The following is a 16,991-nucleotide window of genomic DNA, read 5'->3' on the forward strand; positions in this document are numbered from 1 at the left end:
CAACGGGTTATTTTCTTTTCATTAGAAACAGGCATGACTAAATCGACTGCTGAATGACACTTTCCCATCATGCAATGGGGCGGATCAGCGAGCGCATCTGTCCTCGACCGCTGTGACCCAAAACACACAAGTGAAGGAGGAGAAAAGCCCAGCACTGGAGTCCTGCACACGGCCGAAGCTTTTCTCCTGAACGGAAGGAAACGGGCTGATTGTTTTCTAAAGAAGACGTTCATTAAGGGAACAAGCGCACAGTGTTCCAGAGCAGCAGACAGACTGTGTTTTAGACATTCATTTGTGCGTGTCCTTAAAGAGCCACATGCTGAGAGTCTGACGGGAACCAGCGACTCGGCTTCCAAACAGGATTCAACACACACACACACACACACACACACACACACACAAGACCAGTTTAGACTAGTCTGTGCTGGTCTTACTAGTGAAACAGCGATGTCTTAATGGTTGAAGTTAGGCTGACCATTTCTATGACACCAAAAAGAAGGAAAACACTTTGTAGGATGCAGCCAGAATAAAAACTGAAAAATAACCCAAAACCTGAGCAGTGACAAACACTCTTGCAGAACTTTCCACTGAGGAATGGAATTTAAATCAATTTTTACCTTTATAAAGGCATTTTCATAACCTATTTAAATGTGTGTGTCCCCTTCCATTTACACATTTAAATACATTTAATAAATGTAATTAGAATATTTATTAGAACAAAATCCATCTGCACTACATTTATTTACACACACCATTTACAACTGAATGAATAATTATGAGATAAATATGCTAAATACAGAAATGTTGGAAAAAATGTAAATATAATTTTTTTGCAAAATGCAATATTAATTTAAACGATTCGTTTAAAATCACTGATTCATTCAGTAACCAAAGAGAGCTGAACTGGACGATGACGTCCCTGAATCATCGGTGAACTGGCTTGAACTGGAAAAAGGACTCTGTTATTGTCCTCTTGCTTTATTGACAAATGTTTTACTGTTTGACACTGTAAAGCTGCTTTGACACAGTCAGTATTGTGTGTTACAGTGTTAGTCAGTATTAGCGCTACACAAATAAAGGTGGCTGGACTTGACTTATTGATTGGAATCCATGCCTTATTAATTGTATATAACTGTCAGACAAATGAACATCCAACAAAAGCCTGCGCTGGCAGACGGGCACGATATGAACCGATGCCCTGGTTAAAGTCAACATGACGACAGACTCGGTGTGCTTCCAGAAGTGTGTGCTTTAGACCAGGACACAATGTTTCCAAACAGACAGCTCATAATGCTAATGCTAACGCAAGCGTGCGGGGACTGGGACTGACAACTGAAAAGCGTGTACAGCTGCTAGGGAGTTTAGACATGTTTGCTCCAAACACTCGTCTTCATAATTGAGTCTCTATTGACGCTAATGATGTTTATGCATAAGCAATATATGCAAACATATTCAACCAACCGCCTCATTTTCATCACACTGTTGTCCTGAGATCAAAGGCTCCTCGTGAGGCGCAGCGGCTCTAGAGCAAAGCACAAATGCTCCAGTCTCTCGATGTGAACCAGACGCTCGATTACACACCATCACACAAAGTCAACCGGACATTAAACACGGGAGCTGATCGTTTTTCTGTTTGATAAGTGTGACATCAACAGCTTGCCTAAAACATGACTAAATAAACCATTAACATGTTCCAGCCGAACCTCAAGCTCTGGTTTCACTGAGATGCAAATGAGCAAACAGCCAATCAATGCTCCCGAAAACGGGAACAGACAGGAAATCATTCCTCAGTATCTTGGTCTTGTTTTCCAGAGCAAACATCCTTAAATCAAGATGCGCTTACTGGAAATGTGAAATGACAGATGAGTCTTGCTCTCTAAGAAACTCAAAAAAGAAAAATCCTCTTAATTTATAGAGAAACCAAGCTAACTCTGGTGAGATTTTGAGACATCTCATCTTTAGGTCATTTTGCAGTCAGTCAGTAGGTCAGGAAGTTTAGATGCTTGGACTGGAAAACTGGGGAAAAAACTGAAGGAGAGCATCATGTTTTGCAGTTTGAGAACTTGATGCAGGTTTACACTCGGTGGAACTGGAATGGTGAATGGATTTTCCCAAAACACAACTCCATTTCCATTCTGTGTAAGACAACCGTGTGTAGGTTTGGGTTTCTGCAGGTAAACAAAAAGGAAGTCAAATGTTTTCCTGTTGACGAACACAGTTCAGCCACTGCACAGCGTCTCGAATCCCAGCTCCGCTAACAGGATGTCGGGATAATTGGAATCAATGGTCAGGATTATGAGGACAAATCTCCCGTGTTTGATATCGCAGTAGATCTGATCAATAAGAGCCGCTGCTCATAGCGTTTGTGTTGGATCAATGTTCACAGCAGCCCAGACTTCAGGAGCTAAATGTGTAAGTGATCCGTGATGAGTCGATGCCTGATTGGGCCGGACGCTCACAGAGACACCGCTGAGAAGATCAATCCCCATGTGACCTCAGGTCACACACACACTGATGGTCATGACTGTGTGTGTGCTGGACAGAGACAGAAGCAGAATTGTATTAGTATATCAGGATATACTAGCAAAGACCCCAAAGACAGGCAAAGGTCAATAATGTTAGGCTGTTATAAGTACCAAGTTTATGAAACAGAACTGTTTTACTACAAAGAAAATACATACCCAAGAAAGTTTTTTACACAGCAGACAAAAACTATTTATACTAGTTATTGCAGATAGTGGCAGTTATCTGCACCTCAGTATTATAGTACATTATAAAACATTACGCAGTTATAACGTATTTAATGTAAATTATCATTTTAATTCAAATTATTAAATGGATGGGACCTTATTGGGACAAAATAGCCCTCCCTGTACCTACTCTAACCCTACCCGATATTTAATTTAATAGATTACTTTTATTTACTTAATTTCCATAGAAAATAAATGCTTTTCTGATGTGATTTGAAATTTGAAATGGGAGAAAAAGATTCACCAAAAGGCGGATTAGAACCCGGGTCGATCACGTGGAAATGAGTGAATCACAGTTTACCATCTGCACCACAGGAGTTGAGAGTGTTGGCTGTCTTTGTAGTGTTCACAAACCAATTCACACACACTTAATTTAAATAGTGTACTTTCATGTACTCTTGGGGGCCCCCTGGTGGCCACAGGGTCCTAAGCAGCCCGGCTCTGTTGCTGGGACTGTTACTAGGGTGTTGCTAAGCAGTTGTTGGACTTGCAATACAAGGGTTGTTCAAGTCTCGGGCTGGTGGTGTGTGTGTGTGTGTGTGTGTGTGTGTGTGTGTGTTCACAAACATTACGTGTGTGCGTAATGGTTTGAATGAAAACCTGATGCTCTGTGTGTCTCATCCCCGTATGTTAGTTGGGGAAGTCATCCCTCGGAGGAAAACAAGATCCCAGTTCTGACTGTTCACATCGTCCATTACTGAAGTCAGGCGTTAGGAGCAAGTAAAATCACTGAAAGCTTGCACCGGTGAAAGCTGTTGTGGATTTTCTACAATTACGTGTGGAAAGAAACAGTAATGGCTCCTCAATATCTGAATCCTTCACTGCTTAAAGCTCATTAGCAACAGCACATTTAATCTGCAGAATTGGCTACAAATACGAGTCTGTCTCTCCGAACACATTCACACGCATTCAGGAGCATTTATCTGTTTCAGAACGATTTGCTCATCTGCCGTCTGAAAGATAAACACACACACGGACCCCAGCGATGGATCAGGAGCATGTCAGGCTTTTATTTGTCGAGCAGCAGTAAAACTGAACACAGATCACTGCGTGTAGCTGTAATAATCTGCTCATACATGACGCCGCACGAGAACAGACAACCTCCAGACATTCAATGACATTCTCATCATCAAACACACATGTTGAAGAGCCCATTAACATAACATACAGTTTATGTGGTTTAAGGTAAAAAAAAATTCATTATTTTCCACATACTGTACAATATTGTTGCTCCTCTATGCCTTCTGAAATGTGTCGTTTCTAACAAATCTCATCGTTCTTGAAAGCGAGGTGTGCTCTGATTGGCCAGCTATCCAGTGCGTTGTGATTGGCTGAATACCTCAAGCATGGGAGGGAAATGTTACGCCCCTCACCGCATTGTGTTGTGTGTCCCGGTCAGAACACCGGCGGGAAAAGACAATAACAATAAAACCCATTACAAACCAGACATTTGTTGCATCCAGTGGGGACATCATTTCTGATTATAATGACTGATACTGTGTTTGTATGTGTTGCATCGCGCCTCATAAACACAAAACCATGTCTGCATGAGTGATGTTCACGGTGTGTGTGTGTGCACTCTGGATGGGTTACATGTAGAGCACAAATTCTGAGAAATGGTCACCAAACTTGGCTGTATGTCACACACACTCAAATAAATGGAAAATACTGTTTGTGTTTTATAGAGGCAGTGGTTGGTGTGTGTGGTTTATGGTCTTGTGGGTCAGTTAGTGTGGTCAGTATAACAGCTTGTAAGTGTTAATCTGACCGATGTGCCACTCTTCATCACTCAAGAAAGTGACACATTACTCTTCAGAAAAACTATCTCAGTTTTCTAAATCATGATTTGATGCATCTGAAACTCCTCTGTAATGCATCATTCCAGCACAATTCCGAGTCAATCCCGCTCTAACCACTGAAAATAGACACGCAATTTTGCGGGTGTCAGAAAGGCTGTGTACGCAAAGAAAACTGCTGGAGACTGAATCCTGGAAGTTTCTGGCTTTTCTTCCACTGACTGCACTGATAAATTGCTTTCTTCTTTCTGGAGGCTCTGACAGGAAATCAAGGCTCGCATTGCTTAGCAGAGATGATTTGACAATTTGGTGAGACAGGAGCCGAGAGCTGGACGCGGCTGAGATTTTGTGGTTGGAAGAGCACGTCTGATGATCGATACAGAAATGTCTTCAGCGGAGGAGAGAAACACGCGAGTGTCATAACTGTTTCGAAGCTTCAGACGCTGAGCTGAGGTTACAGGGAACACGTGGGTCACAGTATTTATTCATTCATTACGCACAGCCATTTCGGTTTCCTCAACACACCCCCTCGTATGTCATTGGTCAGACGGGCTGATAGTCCCACCCCACACTCATGTCATTGGTCAGACGGGCTGATAGTCCCACCCCACACTCATGTCATTGGTCAGACGGGCTGATAGTCCCACCCCACACTCGTGTCATTGGCTGAGTCAGAAGCTGACGTGTCACTCAAACAGACAGATCAATGTTGTGAAAGTGTTTCACTCTTCAGGAATTAAACTACCAATGTCTGAACTGTGTGTGTGTGTGTGTGTGTGTGTGTGTGTGTGTGTGTGTGTGAGTGAGTGAGTGAGTGAGTGTCAGTGTGTGTGTGTGTGTGTGAGAGAGAGGGAGAGAGAGTGTGTGCGTGTCAGTGTGTGTGTGTGTGTGTGTGTGTGTGAGTGAGTGAGAGAGAGTGTGTGCGTGTCAGTGTGTGTGTGTGTGTGTGTGTGTGTGAGTGTGAGTGTGAGTGAGTGAGAGTGTGTGCGTGTCAGTGTGTGTGTGTGTGAGAGAGAGTGAGAGAGAGTGTGTGCGTGTCAGTGTGTGTGTGTGTGTGTGTGTGTGTGAGAGTGAGTGAATGAGTGTCAGTGTGTGTGTGTGTGTGTGTGTGAGAGAGAGGGAGAGAGAGTGTGTGCGTGTCAGTGTGTGTGTGTGTGTGTGTGTGTATTGGTGCTGTGGGATGGTTGTGTATCCCATGAACAGAAATCAATAAAGAGACTGGTGGGGAATTGAAGGAATTGCCTGGAGAGGAAAATCTAATTAGAAATTAATTTGCGGAATAGATTCCAGCTCTGAAAACCTGCGCTCACAAATTTTATTTGCTCCAATTGTGTGACCATATGCTCGTATCTCCCGCGGCTCATGGAGACCGACAGACGGGTTTATATCTTCCCAGAGAAGCTCTTGTGGGAAACTGGAACGCGACCAAAGCATCTGAATATCTCACTTTAACTCAGAAGCCAATTCAACATCTTTAACAAAACAGCACAGAGAGTTAGACATGTTTCTCTCTCCCTTGCACTTCTTCCTTCTGGTCACAGATCATGTCCGTCCATCCCCGTATTTAACAGCCTTTAATATTAATTATAAAGCGACGTGACGAGCTCTAAGTGAATCTGTGCCGTGCTGATGTGCCTTGTTTGGAACAATCCCTGTTAGTTCTCTAATTAGCGGCTCTTTGTTCATTAGTATGTGTGTGTTTGTGTGAGCAGAAGAGACTCCTGACCTGAACAGAAACTGATATATTGATCCTAACACCGTTAACAACATTACATCTGTCTCATGTTGAAGCATGTCCTAACCTTTCCTGGAGCATCTCAGTCCATCAGAGATGAGATGCTTTTACTTCAGCCACTCAAACTAATGCACATGATCTTAGCCAATCAGTGGAGCCTGTCATGTCATGTGACTAATGACTCTGATGATGTCATGCAACACAATCAATAGTGATGTCACAGACCACAGAGCGACAGATATAAGAGTTTCACATGCTTTTCTCATGAGACACTGACAAAACAGCTGCTAGAAGATCAATATTACACATATAACACACTACAATATTATGTCACACAAATGCGTGTTACAGTTGAATATGAGTTTCCAGGTCCTGAAGAATCAGAAACACTGAGTCTTGTTGAAGTACGTGCTTCAATCATCAGAGGATCACTGACGCAGGCCGCGGCCGACAGATGATCATTATGAGAGGCGTGTGAATATCATCTCACTCGATTGATCCAATCATCTGATGAAGAGGAGCAGAATAATGACTGCAGATCTGATGATCCAGCGCCGTCCACGGTCAGAGACACAGAACATCATGTAGGACGAGGCTGTCTCCAGTGCACTTTTAAAGTAATGTGTTACGATACTGCGTTACTCCCTAAAAAAGTAAGTAAACTGAGTTACTTTTTTATGGAAAGTAATGTGTTACTTTATTTTTTTCTGTTTCTTATTTGGGCTGGGTTTGCTTGTTTGCATCATATTTGCATTTCTCTTCTCATTGATCTTGAGGAAGACAGAATGTGTGTGTGTGTGAGTGTGATGAGTAAAAGCATGTTGATATTGAGTCTAGATCTACAGTAAGATCATGTTCACACACACCGCATCTGAACTCACTCCTGATTCTCTCTACATGAGCTGTCCTTCAGTACAGGAGAAAACTGTTTGGGAAAAGTTATTTTATTGTAAATTATAAAGTAACACATTGGGAAAAGTAATGATTACATAACTCCTGTTACCCCCAACACTGCTTTATATTATCACCATACTGTTCCTGTCATGAGCGGAGCATGTACAAATGAGGATCTCAGTGGTTTTTGGGCTATTATGTGTGCTACACAAGGGTTTTTTCTTCTGAAAAAGCATAATGGTGTTCACCCAGGTGTTTCATTAACATCAGCGCTCTGAATGTTCTCTCATGCTGAGCTGGTCAACAAACATTCAAAGCACACATATCTTAACAGACGTGAAACCTGTGTGAGAACACATGCATCAGCTGAAAGAATCAATGTTTCTGCAGATCAGTGCAGAGATCTGTGACCGGCTCATCATGTGAAGCAGTGTGAATGACTCCTGAAGCACTGAAGATACGCTGAACATAAGGAGATTCACTCCTCTCCACAGACACACACTTAACATGCAAAACAAGAGCACATTCAGACTCCACACGCTCTCTCTCTCCTTCTAAGGTTTCTGTCATAAATTCTGGGAAACCCATTCATATACAAAACATCTGAATCTGTCACACGTCTCTTATTCTGGGTCTGATCTGGCCCTGGACTGTGTGACTGATGATCTCCTCGGTCTTCACAGAATAAAGTCCTATTCGTTCATCAGTATTTACTAGGGTGGAAATCTATGGTTATCTCACGATTCGATTCGATTACTATTAGCGATGTATCGATGAATCACAGTGTTGTCATAAACCCTGTACATCGATTAGGGTTGGGAATCTTCTGGCTCTTCACGATCCGATCTGATTCTGGGAGTCACGATCACAATTCCTAAATGATTCTTGATCTACATTTTTCCCTAATTAATTCTTCTGCTGTGCTTTAAAACATTACATCTTAAATAATATTGCAGTTATATGCTTTTTGTTAATAGTTGTAATCTCTGTATGTCAGTACTGCTATATTAAAACAGGAGTGTGCATCTTCACTGGTTTCACTATTCAGTGGTGTATATTGTTCTAATTCTGTTCAAAGATCTGGCCTTCAGGAGCTACAGGAGATATCTGTATATTTGTATTTCGAGCAGATGTTTCCCAGAAGAGCTCTGCAGTGTGTGATGTAGAAGATGCTGAGATGGACCGGCGCTGCTGGACGCTCTCTATATTCACACAGCGGCACATAAACCCAATTCTCCAGACGTGACGCGGGTCGATTTATACCTAACCTTTTGGTTTACAGATAAGAGGAAGTAAATACCATTAAAAGGTCACATCCTGACCCGAGCGGGACGATGCCACAGGAAGCCTTACATTAAAGCAGCGTGTCACGTGAGCTGACCCCGGTGCACACGGATCTCCCATCAGCCCGTGTTTGCTGTTCCTCGGGGATCTCATTCATCATGTTCCTGTGTTTCTCCCTGTGCTTCCACCTTCAGCATGTTCCCACGTGATGTGTGCAATACGCCTGCCGTCACACCCCACTGCTGCAGATTAGTCCTGATAATGACAGAGACGCGTCCCAACACAGACACCAGAGCGGCCATCTGGACCTCAGCGGGACGGGAGACACAGCACTGCAGCCCAGCACGCTCACACTCGTACACACACGCACACTTATACACTCTCACACACACACATACATGCACACACACACTTCAAAAACCTGATGTCTAGAGAAGATCATCCACACACTGAACACAGAACCCAAGAGCTTGACTGTCATCTGGAGATGAGCAGAACTAACACTAACACTGATCTGAAGGAGAGCGAGAGCATCATAACCTCCAGAGAAACTCTTCAGAGAAGCTGCAGTGAACCAGTGAAGAAGATTTACTTCTGTCTCCAGAAGCACAATCTAGAATGAGACACGGGTCAAACGTTCTGATCCGGTCAGCAGATGAGCAGAGAGAAGGTGAGGGGTTTCTTACCTGAGCCGCGCTTGGACACCACTTTCAGACTTCTGATGACCGTGGCATACAGCAGGATCTGCAGAGGAACCCGTGATCTCATGTTCACCGCTGAGTCTCCTGCAGAGACACGAGAAGACAAACAAGCGTCACACTCCTCCGTCTGATCCAGCGCTCGTCATCACCTCAGATAGGACCACCCGATCAATGAGGTCACGCTCTTATGGTTTATACATGGTCTCCAGCGCACACACACACACACACACACACACACACAGACCAGGTGTTCATCTCTGTGTCCACAACACATTTGTTCAAGAACTCCCACAGAAACCAAGCTCCAGCCAAAACAAAGCCAAAGATCTCTGAACATCAAAATACAAGGAGTTGCAATAATCTAAATGTGATGTGATAAAAGAACAAGAATGATTTACGTTTAGAAATTATCCGTAACTGATAAAAACTATTTTTAACAACCAAATTTACTTGTTTGGTTAAGCATAATTCAGAGTCCAAGATGACACCTAGGTTCCTGACCTGAGAAGAAACTGAGGGGAAATGATTGCCAAGTTCCTTAATAAGCATGTTTCCCAAAAACAATTTCAGTTTTAGCTTCATTAAATTGGAGAAAGATATTTTTTAACCATTTCTTGACATCATCAAGACAGTCCAACAACTGTTGAATGGAATCAGCAGCTTTCAATGGGATATACAACTGGGTATCATCAGCGTATAGATGAAATGAAACATTGTGGCCTCTAATAATATTCCCTAATGGAAGCATATAGAAGTTAAAAAGGAGCGGGCCCAAAATGGAACCCTGAGGGACACCACTAATAATAGGAGCTGAAGAAGAGAAGAATTTGCCCAATGATACAGAAAAGGACCTGTCTCTAAGATATGAAGTGAACCACTGTAAGGTGGTACCCTTGATACCAATCAAATTCTCTAAATGCCAAAGAAGTACATCATGATCAAATGCAGCTGTAAGATCGAGTAGCATTAAAACAGTATTTTTGCCAGCATCAACTGAAAGTAAAATATCATTAGATACCTTTAACAAAGCAGACTCTGTGCTATGATAAGCAGTGAAGCCAGATTGGAAAGGTTCCAATACATTTGCTGAATTTAAAAACAGGATCAATTGTGATTGCATAACCTTTTCTAACAACTTTGACATGACAGCTTAGAGACAGGGCGATAATTATTTAAAGAACTCAACCAAACCCTGTTTCTTAAGCAAAGGTTAAACAACAGCATGCTTAAAACAATTTGGCACTAACCCAGCATCCAAAGATGAATTTATCAATGCTTGGATACTGGGGCCAATTTCAGAGAAAGATGCTTTTATAATCTCTGAGGGAAGGACATCAAGTGAGGTGGAAGTTATTTTCATTTGTTTGACCAGATCACCCAGATCCTTTAAAGAAACCTGTTGAAAACTATAAAAGTATACCCGAGTAGCCAACGAATTCAAAGTCAGATCTGGGAACTGTCAAGTGAAGGAAGAACGGATGGCAATCACTTTGTCAGAGAAAAAAAAAATGTCTCACAAAGTTCAGCCGAGGGTTGAAATGAAATTGAAATGAAATTGGCAACTCGGATTAATTATTAAATTAATTGTGGTAAATAAAATCTTAGGCCTATGAAGATGTGTGGCAATTAAATCCGAAAAATATCTTGACCTAGCAAATTTTGCAGCATGCTGAAACTTGAACAGACAGTCTTTAAAAATCTCAAAGGACACAGTTAAAGATCATGCTTCCGTTTCCGCTCCGCTTTACGCCAGGCCTGTCTGAGAGAACGAGTATTATCATTTGAAGGGTGCAATGGCATCTAAAATGTTAGAACAAAATGTATAAAATAAAGTAATCAAGTCATCGTGCCCAGAGGAAGACTCGGCAGCATTTAAGACAGATAATTCAACAGCATTAGCTAGATAACATTCACTAAACTGAGAAGCAGTAAGTGAGTTTATAAATGAGGAGTAGTAGCCAATAGGCGTAATTAACACACCAGAGCTTACAGCAGGGACATTAAAAACAATCAGCTTGTGATCAGAGAAGGAAGCATTTTCAATATTAACATTATCAATACATGTCCCAGATCACAATATAAAGTTATAAATATAAAAGTAGGCTAAATCATGCACACGATTTACTATTTTGAGTAAGGTGAATATATTGTAAAGCCTCCTGTATACAGGTGCAGCTCAATGAATTAGAATGTCATGGAAAAATTCATTTCAGTAACTCAACTCAAATTGTGAAACTCGTGTATAAATTCAATGCACACAGACTGAATTCAGTATCAGAATTCAGAATTTCAACAAATTAGAATAACTCATAAGACAATGTGTTTCTCTCAGTTGGTTGTGCAACTTTTTCTTCCACACACTTTTTCCTTCCACTCAGCTTCTTTGTCAATGAATGTTTGTGTCTTACCCTCCTTGTGAAGGGTGTCAATGATTGTCTTCTGGACATCTGTCAGATCAGCAGTCTTCCTCATGATTGTGAAGCCTAGTGAACCAAACGGAGACCGTTCTGAAGACTCAGGAAACCTCTGCAGGTGTGTTGAGCTGATTCGCTGATTGGCATCATGTCACCATATTATAATTTGTTGAGAGTGAATTGGTCGGTTTTTGTTAAATGTGAGTCAAAATCATCACAATGAAAGAACCAAAGACTTAAACTACTTCGGTGTGTGTGCATTGAATTTATTTAATACACAAGTTTCACAATTTGAGTTGAATTACTGAAATAAGTGTACTTTTCCTCGACATTCTAATTTATTGAGATGGATCTGTATATTGAATATTGAATAATACTGAATGTTTGTTTATATTCAACACTTGGATATTACAATTTTTAACTGCAAATGCCAAAAAGGTCAAATAAAACTCTAAATGAGTATCATGTTACAGAACAGTCAAATACTGTAAGTGTGCAATTGTAAAATCAGGTGAAAGAGAGATTAATTCTGTCTCAGCATCATGTCTTTGTGCTTGAGTCCGGCCTGAGGTAATGTTCACAGGTCACATCACAGGTAATGTTGTGTTCTTTAGACAAAGAGGAAACCCCCTCCTGTCTGACAGATCCAGCCTTGATAACCCTCTCTAAACCTTCCTCTCTCTCTCTCTTTCTCTCTCTCCCTCTCCCTCTCTCTCTCTCTTATTCATATCATTAGAAACAAGTGTGACCAGTTTTGAATCATTGGGTCTCATTCATGAAACACGAGCAGAACTAATTTTTGTGTAAATCGCGTGTAAAGTGGTTCTGGCGTAAGATTCATTAAAATGTTCGTATTTTCCAAATGTTAGTTGGTACGAAATAAATCTACACCTGCTCCCAGCCACGCGTGAATAGTGCGTTTAACATCTGAACGTTTTGCTCAGTAATACGGATGCATTTTAATTCATAATCGGGTACACATTTACACAGTATTTGGAAAAATATATTATATATAGTAATTACATACGGTTTTTCTTTTCACTTCTGGGACTGTTCGATTAACAGATGAAACTCCATTAACAGCATCTGTAATATGCTGCCAAGCTTCCTTTCTTTAGGACCTGACCCCACTATATTGAACATAAAACGATTGAAAATAAAATGTGGCGTTTTGAATGATCTTCTGATAATAAAACTTCAATTTCTGCAGCTGAAAAATTATTATTTTTCATTCGCTTTTGAGAAGACATGAAATCCTTCGTTTGGTGTCATTATATGATGCTCATTTATAGTTAGTCAGGTCTAATGGGCGGGATTTATGGTAATTGAGAGTGAGCGTGCACGCGCTTCCCATGTACGACTGATTGGAATTCATTAACACACACACACACACATACACACACACACATTTCACTATCACATCTGACGTTTACGAAGTTTTTGTGAATCAGGAGAAGAGTTTTCGGGAAGTTCTCTTTATGCGCAAATCACTCGCATATTTACTCTTATATTTACGAATGTTTCACGAATGAGACCCAATGTGTGTAAACGATGAGAACTGTGCTTTAGTTGTGTTTAACATTTAGCAGCAAACGCATCACAGTGTGATAAGTGTTTAAGAGAATGAGAATGTGCTTGGAGTTGTCTGAACTTGATCAAGGTTCAGCAGAAAGAGTGATTTATTTGACAAATTAGTTTAAGCTATAAGAGTTTGGCTCAGAGATTTTAGCAATCCAGACAAACTGTAATTAGATTAATTAATCACCACATCATGTGATTAATTAGATTAAACATTTTACAGTTTGCTAAGACATTAAACCCTAATCTCTGAACCAAATGCTCACAAGCTTAAACTAATTTGTCAAATAAATCACTCTTTCCACTAAACCTTGATCAAGTTCAGTGTGTGTCTGCTATTTTCCTTTTTGAGAGTAACTTTTTTTTTTTGGTTTATTCTCTTACATTGGTTGTGTGAATTATTGTATGTGTTTTTACAGTATTGCAAAAATATTTACTGTATACAATAATTGTTTTATTGGTTTTGTAACTCTGGAACAGTTTGTAGCGTCCCATGGTTGTGGTGTGTGTGCTCAGGAGATCTGAGGATCATCAGAGACACACAGCACACTAACACTAACACGGATTAAAGGCTTTAGAGATTCAACCACACACCATCCTGAGCGCCCAACACACGCAGCATCGGAATATGCACAGCATCCTGCAGCTGTTTCCAAGGAAACGCTCGTGTTGTTAATGTTGCGGCTCACTCTCACCTGCACACGGCCCTCGTGCACTTCACCATTCTGCTTTCCAACCAAAAACACCTCCTGAAACCCTGAGCGGATCTCCACAGACACGCGACGTCTCTTTCTGTCTGTCTGTCTGGCTCAGAAAAGAAAGAGAGGAGAACATCGGATGGTTTCTCCACCTCTTTACCATGTCTCCTCTTCTTTTAGCTCCTGTTATACTCGGCCAAATTCTGTTGCTCAGTAGGACTCAGTGCCAAACAGAAGAGAGAGAGTCTACAGATTCCACCGCTCCAGTCTCTCTCTCCTGTTTGTGGAACTGGGTGAAAAATTGATGTGCCAGCTGCCTTTGCTAGTCATTAACATTTCTATTTGAGAGAAACTGTAGCGAGAGCCTCCTTCTCTACCTTCAGCTCACCCACGCAAAACCTGAGCTGCTGCACCCTGAATTATTCTGTTTCACATTATCCACTAGCGCATCTCAGAGAGAGAGAGAGGGGGAGAGAGAGAGAGAGAGAGAGAGAGAGAGAGAGAGACAGAGAGAGAGATGCTGCAGATGCTGATTCTCTCTTTCTCTGCAGATGAGGAGTGTTAGAGTCACACAGCAGCAGATGAGCGTTTAACTGAAGGTCAGCAGAGAACATGACCTCCACAAACCTTACAATAAATATGAATTATACATTGCACTGCAAACGCTGTTCTCACTCACTATTTCTCTATTGATTTCCAGTACACATGCACATACTTAATGACATAAACCTGTTTATCCTTTTTAAAGTGCCCCTATTAAACCACTTTAAAAACTGCCTTCCATGCAGTGTGTAATGTAAATATATAGCTATCTGCATGTAAACGATGTGGAAAATAATGTCTCCCGAACCAAAATTGCACAATGGGGCATTTTATTTTATTATATTATTTTTTTGACCACGCTGGCAGATAGTTATTAATTTCAAAGGATTTCTCAGGTAAAAATATTTTACCTGTTCAGTATCTTGATTTAATAATGTTAGATATTTTGACTAGATAACAAAATACTGAGGAAGAAAAGTTTTTTTTTTATTAAAATCATAATTCTTAATCGCGAATATTCAGTTTAATTCAGTCAAATAATCCAAATAATTGCAATTTCAGATAAGCATAACTCAAGGGACTGTCGATTCTCATGATCTGTTCACAGAAACAGCACAGATGAGCACATGAGAGGAAACAGACCGATTACAGTTTCAACAGAGATCACTAAACATCGTGAACTGAACCTACACTGAACTGAATTCATCTTTACAGCATAATCTGTAATAACTGTTCCTGTTTATCAGTGTGAAGCTGCTTTGACACACTCTGTATTATATACAGCAGAAATAAAGATGACTTGACTGCAGTTAGAAGACACTGATCAATACTCATCTTTCCAAACACTGAAGCTTTTACTTTACAATGTGCATAATTCAGATTTATTTATGTTAAATACTCACAGTATATAAATCTGATGTTTCACACAATAATAAATCACTGTCATCTCTCAGAGACAAAAAGAAAGAGTGCCAGAAAGAGCTGATTTGTGAAGCGTGTGAATCATCATAAACCCCCACACACCCCCAGTGCGCTTCCGGAACACACGGCAGTCACGTGACTTACCTCACGCGCAATCACGGACTACACACGGGCGATAACCTCCGTCTGAAGCGTCTCCCGCACGTCTCTGACCGTTCCTTCCAGAAAACACTGAGGAACTCCGCTGCTAGCTGCACTTTATAGTGTCCGGAGCTCATCTCACATCACTGCCTCTGAACACAACCCACACGCATCATGAAATCAGGCGAACAGTGGCAGGGCGAGCTCAAACACCCGTCAGTAACGGCTCAGAGGGGAAGGGGTTGTGGAGTTTGAGTGATGCGTGTCGCTGGACTTTTGTTGGTTCTCCTGCTGTGCTCGGAGCCGGTGACCGGCGCTAATGAGCTGCTCCTCTGACGCTCACCTCATCCTGACCCGTGACCCGTGACCCGTGGCCTGACCCACCTGATAGCGTCCGGTTAGACCGGTCTCGCCCTCCGGAGCATCGAACAGAGAAACTCATTTAAAGAGGACAGCAGGACACATCTGGAGAAGACGGACCCTTCACACTACAGCCGGAGCTCACACTGATCGATCCCCACTGAACCAGTGTCATTCCTACAGAAATATACTGCTTAACATTATATAAAGCGTCTCTCTTCATGTATGTTGTGGCTTTATGGACACATTTTCTGGACTGAAGCATTAATCTCCACAAACATAGAAGGACTTATATTATTAATCCCTCCAAATGATATCTGTATGATACAGATAAAGCCTGTGAAACAAACTAAACTCACATATATAAGCTACTGAATATGAATACATCTGAAATAAATACATATAAAAATACATCTATAGACATATCCTTCCTTCCATCTGTGTTTGTTCACTTAAAATGTCTGAATTTCACTAAATTAGATCACAGCAAAAAATCTGTTCAGTTTTAAGCGATTAAATATATAGTGCAGAAAATGAAGAACATATGTCAAAAAAATGAAGTAGGGAGACGAGAACATCCCTGTCCAAAAGTTACTTGTCACAAAGTGTGTTTGTGCTTCTTTCTTTACAATCAAAGACACTTAATATGTTGTGATCTAATGCCTTCATTGGTTCTGCAGGACTCTCACAGATCTAATACAAGTCAAACCAGTGAGTAAACTATCTCTCCTTCATCTGATCTTCTTTCTTGAAGACAAACGTCACCACGATGGTTCAGGACAGATGCTGTGATTCTGACGAGCCTCCTTCAAACATTTAACACACACATCAGAAAGAAGAAACAGGCAGATGATATTAAAGATCTTGCTTCATGCGTCAGGTTCTGGAGGCAGAGACCACGCTCGGCTCGTGATGCTCAGCGCATGCAGAAGAGCTGCAGAGAGAGCCACTTCTTCACTGTCAGGACGCCCGGCCTGTGTTTAATAAAAGATAAGACAATCCAACCCAAATATTTCCAAACGCACAACACTATTAAATCCAACACCTGAATAATTCAGTCTTCGTGCTGCTTTACGCTCTGTGTTTAGCACGACTCGCATGCGTCCTACAGCCACGGGACAGATGCGTCCGACCCTCGCTTCACTTCCCTTCCTTATCTGTGATGCTGAGAATTCT

General features: G+C 41.3%; 1 protein-coding gene across 3 annotated transcripts in view; it reads right to left on the reverse strand.

Annotated features, from left to right (window-relative positions):
* The window catches only part of LOC128021922 (interleukin-1 receptor accessory protein-like 1-B), a 242,678-nt gene that overhangs the window by 166,122 nt on the left and 59,565 nt on the right, over window positions 1-16,991 (reverse strand). For all 3 annotated transcript variants that reach the window (XM_052609016.1, XM_052609017.1, XM_052609015.1), the window contains exon 2: window positions 9,146-9,244. In XM_052609016.1, coding sequence (XP_052464976.1) covers window positions 9,146-9,227 — 82 coding nt within the window. In that variant the 5' untranslated portion in view covers window positions 9,228-9,244. The remainder of the gene's footprint in view (window positions 1-9,145; window positions 9,245-16,991) is intronic.

This window comes from Carassius gibelio, chromosome A11, assembly GCF_023724105.1.
Source record: "Carassius gibelio isolate Cgi1373 ecotype wild population from Czech Republic chromosome A11, carGib1.2-hapl.c, whole genome shotgun sequence".
NCBI lineage: Eukaryota > Metazoa > Chordata > Actinopteri > Cypriniformes > Cyprinidae > Carassius > Carassius gibelio.